The sequence below is a fragment of the Glandiceps talaboti genome, chromosome 9, assembly GCF_964340395.1.
Source record: "Glandiceps talaboti chromosome 9, keGlaTala1.1, whole genome shotgun sequence".
NCBI classification, from domain to species: domain Eukaryota; kingdom Metazoa; phylum Hemichordata; class Enteropneusta; family Spengelidae; genus Glandiceps; species Glandiceps talaboti.
This window is the reverse complement of record NC_135557.1, coordinates 1,478,066-1,492,198: the sequence shown is the minus strand read 5'-3', so window position 1 is coordinate 1,492,198 and position 14,133 is coordinate 1,478,066. Positions and strand designations below refer to the sequence as shown.

At 34.2% G+C, this 14,133-nt stretch overlaps 1 protein-coding gene across 2 annotated transcripts in view; it reads right to left on the bottom strand.

The window, feature by feature from the left end:
• The window catches only part of LOC144439668 (dual specificity tyrosine-phosphorylation-regulated kinase 1A-like), a 70,001-nt gene that overhangs the window by 16,416 nt on the left and 39,452 nt on the right, over positions 1 to 14,133 (bottom strand). For both annotated transcript variants that reach the window (XM_078128902.1, XM_078128901.1), the window contains exons 2-3: positions 4,206 to 4,465; positions 1,609 to 1,797 (exon numbers count right to left, since the gene is read on the bottom strand). In XM_078128902.1, the coding sequence (XP_077985028.1) occupies positions 1,609 to 1,797; positions 4,206 to 4,406 (390 nt within the window). In that variant the 5' untranslated portion in view covers positions 4,407 to 4,465. The remainder of the gene's footprint in view (positions 1 to 1,608; positions 1,798 to 4,205; positions 4,466 to 14,133) is intronic.

Sequence of the window (14,133 nt, the reverse complement as noted above, 5' to 3'; positions counted from 1 at the left end):
ACGGCGAGGTAGGTGAATGAACTTTGGCGTTCCCGCAATAGCGGGAATTGGTGGGCGCCCTAGAGCGTTCCCGCAATAGCGGGAATTGGTGGTGAAAGGGTTAAGTAAAGTTTTGTGTGATGTCATGTACTTAAGTAAAGTTTTATGTGATGTCATGTCCTTTAGTAAAGTTTGGTGTGATGTCATGTCCTTCAGTAAAGTTTTATGTGATGTCATGTCCTTTAGTAAAGTTTGGTGTGATGTCATGTCCTTCAGTAAAGTTTGGTGTGATGTCATGTCCTTCAGTAAAGTTTTATGTGATGTCATGTCCTTTAGTAAAGTTTGGTGTGATGTCACGTCCTTAAGTAAAGTTTTATGTGATGTCACGTCCTTCAGTAAAGTTTTATGTGATGTCACGTACTTAAGTAAAGTTTTGTGATGTCACGTCCTTAAGTAAAGTTTTATGTGATGTCACGTCCTTTAGTAAAGTTTGGTGTGATGTCACGTCCTTAAGTAAAGTTTTATGTGATGTCACGTCCTTCAGTAAAGTTTGGTGTGATGTCACGTCCTTCAGTAAAGTTTTGTGTGATGTCACGTCCTTTAGTAAAGTTTGGTGTGATGTCACGTCCTTTAGTAAAGTTTTATGTGATGTCACGTCCTTAAGTAAAGTTTTATGTGATGTCACGTCCTTAAGTAAAGTTTTATGTGATGTCACGTCCTTTAGTAAAGTTTTATGTGATGTCACGTCCTTAAGTAAAGTTTGGTGTGATGTCACGTCCTTTAGTAAAGTTTTATGTGATGTCACGTCCTTTAGTAAAGTTTGGTGTGATGTCACATCCTTAAGTAAAGTTTGGTGTGATGTCACGTCCTTAAGTAAAGTTTTATGTGATGTCACGTCCTTTAGTAAAGTTTTATGTGATGTCACATCCTTAAGTAAAGTTTGGTGTGATGTCACGTCCTTAAGTAAAGTTTGGTGTGATGTCACGTCCTTCAGTAAAGTTTTATGTGATGTCACGTCCTTTAGTAAAGTTTGGTGTGATGTCACATCCTTAAGTAAAGTTTGGTGTGATGTCACGTCCTTAAGTAAAGTTTTATGTGATGTCACGTACTTAAGTAAAGTTTTATGTGATGTCACGTCCTTTAGTAAAGTTTGGTGTGATGTCACGTCCTTAAGTAAAGTTTGGTGTGATGTCACGTACTTAAGTAAAGTTTTATGTGATGTCACGTCCTTAAGTAAAGTTTTATGTGATGTCACGTCCTTAAGTAAAGTTTTATGTGATGTCATGTACTTAAGTAAAGTTTTGTGTGATGTCATGTCCTTCAGTAAAGTTTTATATGATGTCACGTCCTTAAGTAAAGTTTGGTGTGATGTCACGTCCTTAAGTAAAGTTTTCAAACATCTCAAAACTTCTTTGCAGGTTAATGATGTATATAGGGTAATAAATAAATAAATTAATAAGTCCAATCTAGCTACGTCACTCCTGTACGGTTGTCACCTTTACCGGTAATATATACTATATAATAATAAAATACTAGAACTGAAATAAAGGAATCTAAATTAGTAGATTGCTTCCTCTCAGTTGCCATAGTTACAGAAGTTTATAAATATTGTTCATGTGATAACATTACCTGTCCAAATGATCCTTTGCCTATAAGAGAATCAATTTCATATCGGTCATTCCACTTCTCCCCATTTTTAACTATGTAATCATAATTATCATCATCATAACCATCATTGTAAACCCTATTGGGTTTCTTGGTAGATATTTCCCCTTCCTGTGCCTCCTTAGCTCGCCGCTTCTTTTTAGCATAATACACCTACAATACAATGCAGACAATACAATCCATCATTTGTAAAAGACACTTCAGGAGTACTATAATTTGCAAGACAAACTTAAGGAGCCTATTTCACAATATGGAAAACAGTAAACATATATTTCACAAACAGGCATCACACTTCACTCGTGGTGCTACACTACTGTTCTAATAAACAAGAAAGTATGGCTCAACAGCAACATCAGTTACAAACAAACGTGTCTCTGTAATTGTCAATTGAACTCACACAATATTACGCACTAATTAGCTGGTGACATTGGTAAGTTGCCGTCTGAGAAATTACCGCGATGCCTGTAAATGTCCCTGACAATGCAAGTCTGTATCCTAGTGCTGTGTTATTGTTACAATGTAAGTCTGGATCCATAGTGCTGTCACTGGGGAAGTAGAAAACAAAAAGTACTTGCCCAAATCAAAAAGTGCTTGCCCATTCCAAATCGTGGGGTATTTTTGTGCGGCTTACAAATACACTGTTGTGATTGATTGGGCTTTCTTTTGTTTATTATCAAAAAATGTCACTTTGAAAGTTTCTGTGGTTACTGAAAAGTTCTCTCCACAATAAACAGGTGTCCCAAATAATATTAATTTTCATGGCCTAATTAATATTCATACTATAGCATAGCATACAATTTTTTGTTCACTTGTAAAAAGTAGTTGTTAAAATATTTTTTTCAGCACTTTCATAAGCTATCAATATAAAAATAGCGCAAATATTGCGTTGCCGCACAACTTCATGTTCAGGGCAATGATAGATATATAATTTTTTGAAGATTTAAAGTTGTAACCAAAACAAAATTTTCATACCTAATTTCCATCATCATAATCCAGCCATCCTATATCGGAAGTGTACAAGACAAGTATAGCAACATCCTAATCAAACTTTAAAGGGATGTGTCTACAAGGTTTTGTACTTCTTTATTTTTTAAAATCAATTTGGAACCAAGTCATACCAATGTAACACGTTTAACTTTCTTGGTTGTCTTATTGTAATATTTTAAACACAAGCTACATTCAGTTTATATGGGTAGGTGATGAAACAGCTGTCTTACAACATATTACATAATCAAGTCATAAACCAAACTGGCCATGCTACAGGCTTTACCACCAGAGGAAATAGTAAAGTAAACATTATAGTTAATTAACAATGTACTGTTCTCACTGTGTCAGCTATTAATGAGGACAAATCTACACATTCTCAACAAAGTTAAGCTCAATCTACTGGGTAATTTCAGAGTTGAAGATTTTTGAGGAAAAGCAATGATATAGAATAACACTTCTAGAAACATCTCACCAAGTTTCAAACTCATTCACTTAGTACTTTTTGAGATATAAGTTTTTGACCAAAAATGAACATTTTTACACCTAATTTGCATATCACTCATGGAATCATGGTATGCTTAATATTTCTTTGTCCATACATCCCTAGATACATTCCCATTAAATTTCAGCCCAATCTGCTCAGCAGTTTTGGAATTATAGATTTTTAACTAAAAAGACACATTTTTAGCCCTAATTTGCATATTACCGATGGAATCATCCCGTCATGGACAAATCTTACTTTACATCCCCTTAAGAATGTTCCCACCAAATTTCGCACCAATCTGCCCAGTAGTTTCTGAGTTTAAGTTTTTTGACCAAAAATCACATTTTTTGACCCAAATCACACATCTGTGATGCGATCATTTTGATTTGAACAATTTCCCAACTAGACACCCAAGGTAATGGACCCACCAAATATCGTGGCAATCGGTTCAGCGGTTTTTGACTTTAAGTTGTTTACACACATCCACACATCCACACACACACACACACACACACACACACACACACACACAAAAAAAAAAAAAAAATCATAAAAAATAGAAAAGAAGACGGCTTGAAATTAACAAATCTAAGTAAGCTACCCTCTGTGCATCAACACACCAGATATCAAAGCAATCTGACAAGAATAGAGATGATGAAAATGTCATTTTATGAAAAAAAAATCATAAAAAATTGAAAATGGCACAGATCAACTTGGCATGAACATATCTGAATAGCCTTCCCCCAGGGAACATGCACACCAAATATCGAAGTATTCTGGCTGTTACTTTCGGAGAAGATGATGAAAATATAAAAGTTTGACAGACACCTATGATTCACTCTACTCTAAACCTCCTTATACCCCCTATACCTAAAGCTACGCTTTCAGCTTTCGCTGACAGCGGAGCTAATAAAGTTTATACATTGGCATGCACTATAAGTTGTGTTGTATCATTCAGTCTTAATTTGTTTCTCTTTCAAGTGGAATCTGACAGGGTGGAATCTGACAGGAAGACATGACATATCTTACATACTAGTATTGATTCTATAGTATAAACAGCAATCTTGACTGAGTTGCCATAGTTCCATACCTCATTAATATGCTTGTAAGTCTTAATCAGATCCACACTGAGTTTTCTCAGTGGAGCCTGTGAAGCATCTCGGAATGTCTGTGGTATCCGACTTTGAAGTGCAGCCATCTCTTGCTGGTGTTGCTGTTGGAATTGCTGTTCCTGTAGTTGGTGTATTTGTTGCTGAGAAAGCTGCTGGTAGTTAGGATTGTGCTCTGCCATAGTCAATTCAATGCTGAAGTTGGTAGGGTGGGAAAATACATAGCGTTTCTGAAATGAACCTGTAACAACAAACAAGGAAATAATAATCAGTGCATTGGCTCTACAAAATTATGTCTGATTTATAACAGACATTTACATCAGCTTGGTCCATGTACATATATTACTTAATGAAAATAAAGACTTGAATTTATACAGTAGCAGAAGACAACTCCTGTTACTTGAAGTTATACAGTAGCAGAAGACAACTCCTGTTACTTGAATTTATACAGTAGCAGAAGACAACTCCTGTTACTTGAATTACTTGAAGTTATACAGTAGCAGAAGACAACTCCTGTTACTTGAATTACTTGAATTTATACAGTAGCAGAAGACAACTCCTGTTACTTGAATTACTTGAAGTTATACAGTAGCAGAAGACAACTCCTGTTACTTGAATTACTTGAATTTATACAGTAGCAGAAGACAACTCCTGTTACTTGAATTACTTGAAGTTATACAGTAGCAGAAGACAACTCCTGTTACTTGAATTACTTGAAGTTATACAGTAGCAGAAGACAACTCCTATTACTTGAATTACTTGAAGTTATACAGTAGCAGAAGACAACTCCTGTTACTTGAATTACTTGAAGTTATACAGTAGCAGAAGACAACTCCTGTTACTTGAATTACTTGAAGTTATACAGTAGCAGAAGACAACTCCTGTTACTTGAATTACTTGAAGTTATACAGTAGCAGAAGACAACTCCTATACTTGAATTACTTGAAGTTATACAGTAGCAGAAGACAACTCCTATTACTTGAATTACTTGAAGTTATACAGTAGCAGAAGACAACTCCTGTTACTTGAATTACTTGAAGTTATACAGTAGCAGAAGACAACTCCTATTACTTGAATTACTTGAAGTTATACAGTAGCAGAAGACAACTCCTATTACTTGAATTACTTGAATTTATACAGTAGCAGAAGACAACTCCTGTTACTTGAATTACTTGAATTTATACAGTAGCAGAAGACAACTCCTGTTACTTGAAGTTATACAGTAGCAGAAGACAACTCCTATTACTTGAAGTTATACAGTAGCAGAAGACAACTCCTGTTACTTGAATTACTTGAATTTATACAGTAGCAGAAGACAACTCCTGTTACTTGAAATGCTACAAAAAGGCAGCCTAGATATTTTAACAAGTCCATCTGTGGATTTCTGCAATACTTCCCACACTGGTGATGGTAGTAAATTTCATGTCAATCGGTTCCCATCATTCACTTACTGTAAACAACAGTCATTCTCAAGTTTTGCCACTGAGCAAAAAATGACGATATCAAAGTTCTGTGCATACAACCAGATGACGATATCAAAGTTCTGTGCATACAACCAGATGACGATATCAAAGTTCTGTGCATACAACCAGATGACGATATCAAAGTTCTGTGCATACAACCAGATGACGATATCAAAGTTCTGTGCATACAACCAGATGACGATATCAAAGTTCTGTGCATACAACCAGATGACGATATCAAAGTTCTGTGCATACAACCAGATGACGATATCAAAGTTCTGTGCAGGCAACCAGATTCATTTATGTTTATATATATGTAATAAGTGGTCTTCCGCAACATAAACCACATTTACAGAACCCTATCAAATGCTGGTACTTATAGAACCCCATCACATGTTGGTACTTATAGAACCCATCACATGTCAGTACTTATAGAACCCTATCACATGTTGGTACTTATAGAACCCTATCACATGTTGGTACTTATAGAACCCTATCACATGTTGGTACTTATAGAACCCCATCACATGTCAGTACTTATAGAACCCCATCACATGTTGGTACTTATAGAACCCTATCACATGTTGGTACTTATAGAACCCCATCACATGTTGGTACTTATAGAACCCCATCACATGTTGGTACTTATAGAACCCTATCACATGTCAGTACTTATAGAACCCCATCACATGTCAGTACTTATAGAACCCCATCACATGTTGGTACTTATAGAACCCCATCACATGTTAGTACTTATAGAACCCCATCACATGTTAGTACTTATAGAACCCCATCACATGTCAATACTTACAGTCTTACAGATTAATATAATTAACTAGCAACAATAATATTATTATTATGTTAAAGATTACAAGAACCTGTCTTAACTTATTTATGAAAACAAGTACTGTTGCTACTCTAGTTCCCATAGTAACAAGTACTGGTGCTACTCTAGATCCCATAGTAACAAAACTGTACAAAATGATTTTGTAATGTACTCCATTACCTTTGTATTTTGTCACATGTGGTGAAAATGGAAACCAAGACTGAAGTTGAGAGATACCAAATAATCCAATATCTTTCATTGTATTACAAGACTGCCAAAAATTACTGTAACAGCTATGCTACTGGTAGTACTGCTAACGTAATCCAAGGTATATTATAACAGCTATGCTACTGGTAGTACTACTAACGTAATCCAAGGTATACTATAACAGCTATGCTACTGGAAGTACTGCTAACGTAATCCAAGGTATACTATAACAGCTATGCTACTGGTAGTACTACTAACGTAATCCAAGGTATATTATAACAGCTATGCTACTGGTAGTACTACTAACGTAATCCAAGGTATACTATAACAGCTATGCTACTGGAAGTACTGCTAACGTAATCCAAGGTATACTATAACAGCTATGCTACTGGTAGTACTACTAACGTAATCCAAGGTATATTATAACAGCTATGCTACTGGTAGTACTGCTAACGTAATCCAAGGTATACTATAACAGCTATGCTACTGGTAGTACTGCTAACGTAATCCAAGGTATACTACAACAGTCAACTAGTCCAGTCACATGGTCAGCAAGGCTATACCACTCATAAGTTTGTCCACTATACATGCATTACAACTTGTAAGAACAAGTCATGGATTGCACAGAATGGCCTATTTGTGAGACCACATTGGTACTGCTGCTATGGCAACTAACAGTACCTGAGTGCATGCCTGAACAGTGTACAGCTGTGGACAATAGCATTGGTTAGGCCTATGTCAATAGGTGTCTATGTGTCCATTACCAACTGATCTAGTTCTATACCACACACACTGACATGTAGACACTTGTCATAACCAGTTATTTAGAACTACTCCAGCCCTGTCACGATTTAGTCACAGTTTACACAACTGTCCAATAACTTAGCTACAAAGTGAGGGCAATAACACAAGTACATAGTCTGCTTTAACTCAGCTACAATACAACAAACTTAAAAAGCTGGGATTAATTCCACAGGGAGATCATTCACCTTTATCTTTTGTCATGCAAGAAGTTCAAAGGGTCTTTGTGTGAGCTGAACTAATTAGAATATCCACTGATATGGGTATAGTTAGTTCATTTACATAATAATACAGTGGTAAATTAACATAACAATAGATGGAATGGCTATTACATTAGGTTACATGACACTTCAAGTCAATGAATTCAAGGTTTACTGGCTGAAATGAATCCACTCACAAGATTTAATAGTTTTATTTTAACTTGAAAACAAAACCTTATATATTAGTACTGTATGATAATGATGAATACACTATAAAGGGTTATATATTAGTACTGTATGATAATGATGAATACACTATAAAGGGTTATATATTAGTACTGTATGCTAATGATGAATACACCATAAAGGGTTATATATTAGTACTGTATGATAATGATGAATACACCATAAAGGGTTATATATTAGTACTGTATGATAATGATGAATACACTATAAAGGGTTATATATTAGTACTGTATGATAATGATGAATACACCATAAAGGGTTATATATTAGTACTGTATGATAATGATGAATACACTATAAAGGGTTATATATTAGTACTGTATGATAATGATGAATACACCATAAAGGGTTATATATTAGTACTGTATGATAATGATGAATACACTATAAAGGGTTATATATTAGTACTGTATGATAATGATGAATACACTATAAAGGGTTATATATTAGTACTGTATGATAATGATGAATACACTATAAAGGGTTATATATTAGTACTGTATGATAATGATGAATACACTATAAAGGGTTATATATTAGTACTGTATGATAATGATGAATACACTATAAAGGGTTATATATTAGTACTGTATGATAATGATGAATACACTATAAAGGGTTATATATTAGTACTGTATGATAATGATGAATACACTATAAAGGGTTATATATTAGTACTGTATGATAATGATGAATACACCATAAAGGGTTATATATTAGTACTGTATGATAATGATGAATACACTATAAAGGGTTATATATTAGTACTGTATGATAATGATGAATACACTATAAATGAACACACACATATATTACTACTGTATGAATATGCTGAATACACCATATTATACACTATATCTATATTATACACTATATCTATATTATGCACTATATCTATATTATACATTATATCTATATCATACACTATATACATATCATACACTTTATCTATATTATACACTATATCTATATTATACACTATATCTATATTATACATTATATCTATATTATACAATATATCTATATCATACATTATATCTATATTATACACTATATACATATCATACATTATATCTATATAATACATCATATCTATATCATACATTATATCTATATTATACAATATATCTATATCATACATTATATCTATATTATACATTATATCTATATTATGCACTATATCTATATTATACATTATATCTATATTATACACTATATCTATATACACTATATCTATATTATACACTATATCTATATCATACACTATATACATATCATACACTATATCTATATTATACACTATATCTATATTATACACTATCTATATTATACACTATATCTATATCATACATTATATCTATATTATACACTATATATATATTATACATTATATCTATATTATACACTATATCTATATTATACACTATATCTATATATCTATACAGTAGACTATGTATAAAAAGATGATATTAATTATCTCATTTTGTAATATATTTTATCATTTTCATTTATTGATCTACCTAGAATTTTTGTAAAAAAAATAATCAACACAATTAGTTGGTATAAACAGTTGTCAATGATATGTTTGAATTCAACAAGTGTGTGTGTGTATGTATATGCATGTATGTGTGTGTGTATGTATGTGTATGTATATGTATGTGTATATGTATGTGTGTATATGTATGTGTGTGTGTGTGTGTGTGTGTATGTAAGTAATGCACAGGAAGAAAAGTACACACACAGAGGTAGGTAGGTAAGTTTCCTTCCTGTACATATCTCTCACACACACACACAGACACAGACACATGCACATGCACACACACATGTACACACACACACACACACACACACACACACACACACACACACACACACACACACACACACACTGGTACTTTTAATTCATGTACCATTACAATGATCGGACAGTAAGGAAGTAAATTGATTAAAACACTTCAATCATACCTAGTACAAAACTATTTCCATGGCTACCACATACCTAGTACAAGACAATTTCCATGGCTACCACATACCTAGTACAAGACAATTTCCATGGCTACCACATACCTAGTACAAGACAATTGCCATGACTACCACATACCTAGTACAAGACAATTTCCATGACTACCACTTACCTAGTACAAGACAATTTCCATGACTACCACATACCTAGTACAAGACAATTTCCATGACTACCACTTACCTAGTACAAGACAATTTCCATGACTACCACATACCTAGTACAAGACAATTTCCATGGCTACCACATACCTAGTACAAGACAATTTCCATGACTACCACACACCTAGTACAAAACTATTTCCATGACTACCACATACCTAGTACAAAACAATTTCCATGGCTACCACATACCTAGTACAAGACAATTTCCATGACCACCACATACCTAGTACAAAATTCTTTCCATGACTACCACATACCTAGTACAAGACAATTTCCATGGCTACCACATACCTAGTACAAGACAATTTCCATGACCACCACATACCTAGTACAAAATTCTTTCCATGACTACCACATACCTAGTACAAGACAATTTCCATGACCACCACATACCTAGTACAAAATTCTTTCCATGACTACCACATACCTAGTACAAAATTCTTTCCATGACTACCACATACCTAGTACAAAATTCTTTCCATGACTACCACATACCTAGTACAAAATTCTTTCCATGACTACCACACAGCTTACGAAAGATTCTTTCCATAAATGACAGGATGGGAATTAACACAATGTGTTATGTTCTTGTAATCACCAATTCAAACTAAATATTGTGTAAAAAGACTACAATTATTCTGACACTGCAAAGTTTTCTTTATAAATAAATTGCAATGATACCAGCATCGCATAGCTGTCATCAAGATTTCCAATATCACATTTGCTGATGACTAGTATCACATATCAAGAGTTGACCTCTGACCTCTGACTTACACATTACAAAATTTGACTATATTGTCACCAAGAATAAGGACTACCATGTACTATTAAAACTATTGTAAGAAATTACAGTGACTATAGTAAATATGTTGACACCACTGTGAAGTAGTGTTTTGGTCTATAAGATACAACATTTGTACCACATGACACATCTGACCACAGTATTTATCAAATATTTAGACATAGTCATGTTATAGTACAGTGTACACCTAGTGTGTCTTAGACATAGTCATGTTATAGTACAGTGTACACCTAGTGTGTCTTAGACATAGTCATGTTATAGTACAGTGTACACCTAGTGTGTCTTAGACATAGTCATGTTATAGTACAGTGTACACCTAGTGTGTCTTAGACATAGTCATGTTATAGTACAGTGTACACCTAGTGTGTCTTAGACATAGTCATGTTATAGTACAGTGTACACCTAGTGTGTCTTAGACATAGTCATGTTATAGTACAGTGTACACCTAGTGTGTCTTAGACATAGTCATGTTATAGTACAGTGTACACCTAGTGTGTCTTAGACAGTCATGTTATAGTACAATGTACACCTAGTGTGTCTTAGACATAGTCATGTTATAGTACAGTGTACACCTAGTGTCTTAGACATAGTCATGTTATAGTACAATGTACACCTAGTGTGTCTTAGACATAGTCATGTTATAGTACAATGTACACCTAGTGTGTCTTAGACATAGTCATGTTATAGTACAGTGTACACCTAGTGTCTTAGACATAGTCATGTTATAGTACAGTGTACACCTAGTGTGTCTTAGACATAGTCATGTTATAGTACAATGTACACCTAGTGTGTCTTAGACATAGTCATGTTATAGTACAATGTACACCTAGTGTGTCTTAGACATAGTCATGTTATAGTACAGTGTACACCTAGTGTGTCTTAGACAGTCATGTTATAGTACAATGTACACCTAGTGTCTTAGACATAGTCATGTTATAGTACAGTGTACACCTAGTGTGTCTTAGAGTCATGTTATAGTACAATGTACACCTAGTGTGTCTTAGACATAGTCATGTTATAGTACAGTGTACACCTAGTGTGTCTTAGACATAGTCATGTTATAGTACAGTGTTCACCTAGTGTGTCTTAGACATAGTCATGTTATAGTACAATGTACACCTAGTGTGTCTTAGACATAGTCATGTTATAGTACAGTGTACACCTAGTGTGTCTTAGACATAGTCATGTTATAGTACAGTGTACACCTAGTGTGTCTTAGACATAGTCATGTTATAGTACAATGTACACCTAGTGTGTCTTAGACATAGTCATGTTATAGTACAATGTACACCTAGTGTGTCTTAGACATAGTCATGTTATAGTAGTGTACACCTAGTGTGTCTTAGACATAGTCATGTTATAGTATAGTGTACACCTAGTGTGTCTTAGACATAGTCATGTTATAGTACAATGTACACCTAGTGTGTCTTAGACATAGTCATGTTATAGTACAGTGTACACCTAGTGTGTCTTAGACATAGTCATGTTATAGTATAGTGTACACCTAGTGTGTCTTAGACATAGTCATGTTATAGTACAGTGTACACCTAGTGTGTCTTAGACATAGTCATGTTATAGTACAGTGTACACCTAGTGTGTCTTAGACATAGTCATGTTATAGTACAGTGTACACCTAGTGTGTTTTAGACATAGTCATGTTATAGTACAATGTACACCTAGTGTGTCTTAGACAGTCATGTTATAGTACAGTGTACACCTAGTGTGTCTTAGACATAGTCATTTTATAGTACAATGTACACCTAGTGTGTCTTAGACAGTCATGTTATAGTACAGTGTACACCTAGTGTGTCTTAGAGTCATGTTATAGTACAGTGTACACCTAGTGTGTCTTAGACATAGTCATGTTATAGTACAGTGTACACCTAGTGTCTTAGACATAGTCATGTTATAGTACAATGTACACCTAGTGTGTCTTAGACATAGTCATGTTATAGTACAATGTACACCTAGTGTGTCTTAGACATAGTCATGTTATAGTACAGTGTACACCTAGTGTGTCTTAGACATAGTCATGTTATAGTACAATGTACACCTAGTGTGTCTTAGACATAGTCATGTTATAGTAGTGTACACCTAGTGTGTCTTAGACATAGTCATGTTATAGTACAGTGTACACCTAGTGTGTCTTAGACATAGTCATGTTATAGTACAATGTACACCTAGTGTGTCTTAGACATAGTCATGTTATAGTACAGTGTACACCTAGTGTGTCTTAGACATAGTCATGTTATAGTACAGTGTACACCTAGTGTGTCTTAGACATAGTCATGTTATAGTACAATGTACACCTAGTGTGTCTTAGACATAGTCATGTTATAGTACAGTGTACACCTAGTGTGTCTTAGACATAGTCATGTTATAGTACAGTGTACACCTAGTGTGTCTTAGACATAGTCATGTTATAGTACAATGTACACCTAGTGTGTCTTAGACATAGTCATGTTATAGTACAGTGTACACCTAGTGTGTCTTAGACATAGTCATGTTATAGTACAGTGTACACCTAGTGTGTCTTAGACATAGTCATGTTATAGTACAATGTACACCTAGTGTGTCTTAGACATAGTCATGTTATAGTACAGTGTACACCTAGTGTGTCTTAGACATAGTCATGTTATAGTACAGTGTACACCTAGTGTGTCTTAGACATAGTCATGTTATAGTACAGTGTACACCTAGTGTGTCTTAGACATAGTCATGTTATAGTACAGTGTACACCTAGTGTGTCTTAGACAGTCATGTTATAGTACAATGTACACCTAGTGTGTCTTAGACATAGTCATGTTATAGTACAGTGTACACCTAGTGTGTCTTAGACAGTCATGTTATAGTATAGTGTACACCTAGTGTGTCTTAGACAGTCATGTTATAGTACAATGTACACCTAGTGTGTCTTAGACATAGTCATGTTATAGTATAGTGTACACCTAGTGTGTCTTAGACAGTCATGTTATAGTATAGTGTACACCTAGTGTGTGTCTACATTTATTCACATGCTACTCTATTCTAACAGATACATATTATTTAAAAATGCTGTTTTAAATTCTTATAGATACAATATGCTATTTTTGTAAGTTTTTCATTAATACAAAATGTAAATTTTGTTGTATGAAAGTTTGAAAATGCCAACTTGTAACTTGTGAACTGTACATTAACAAA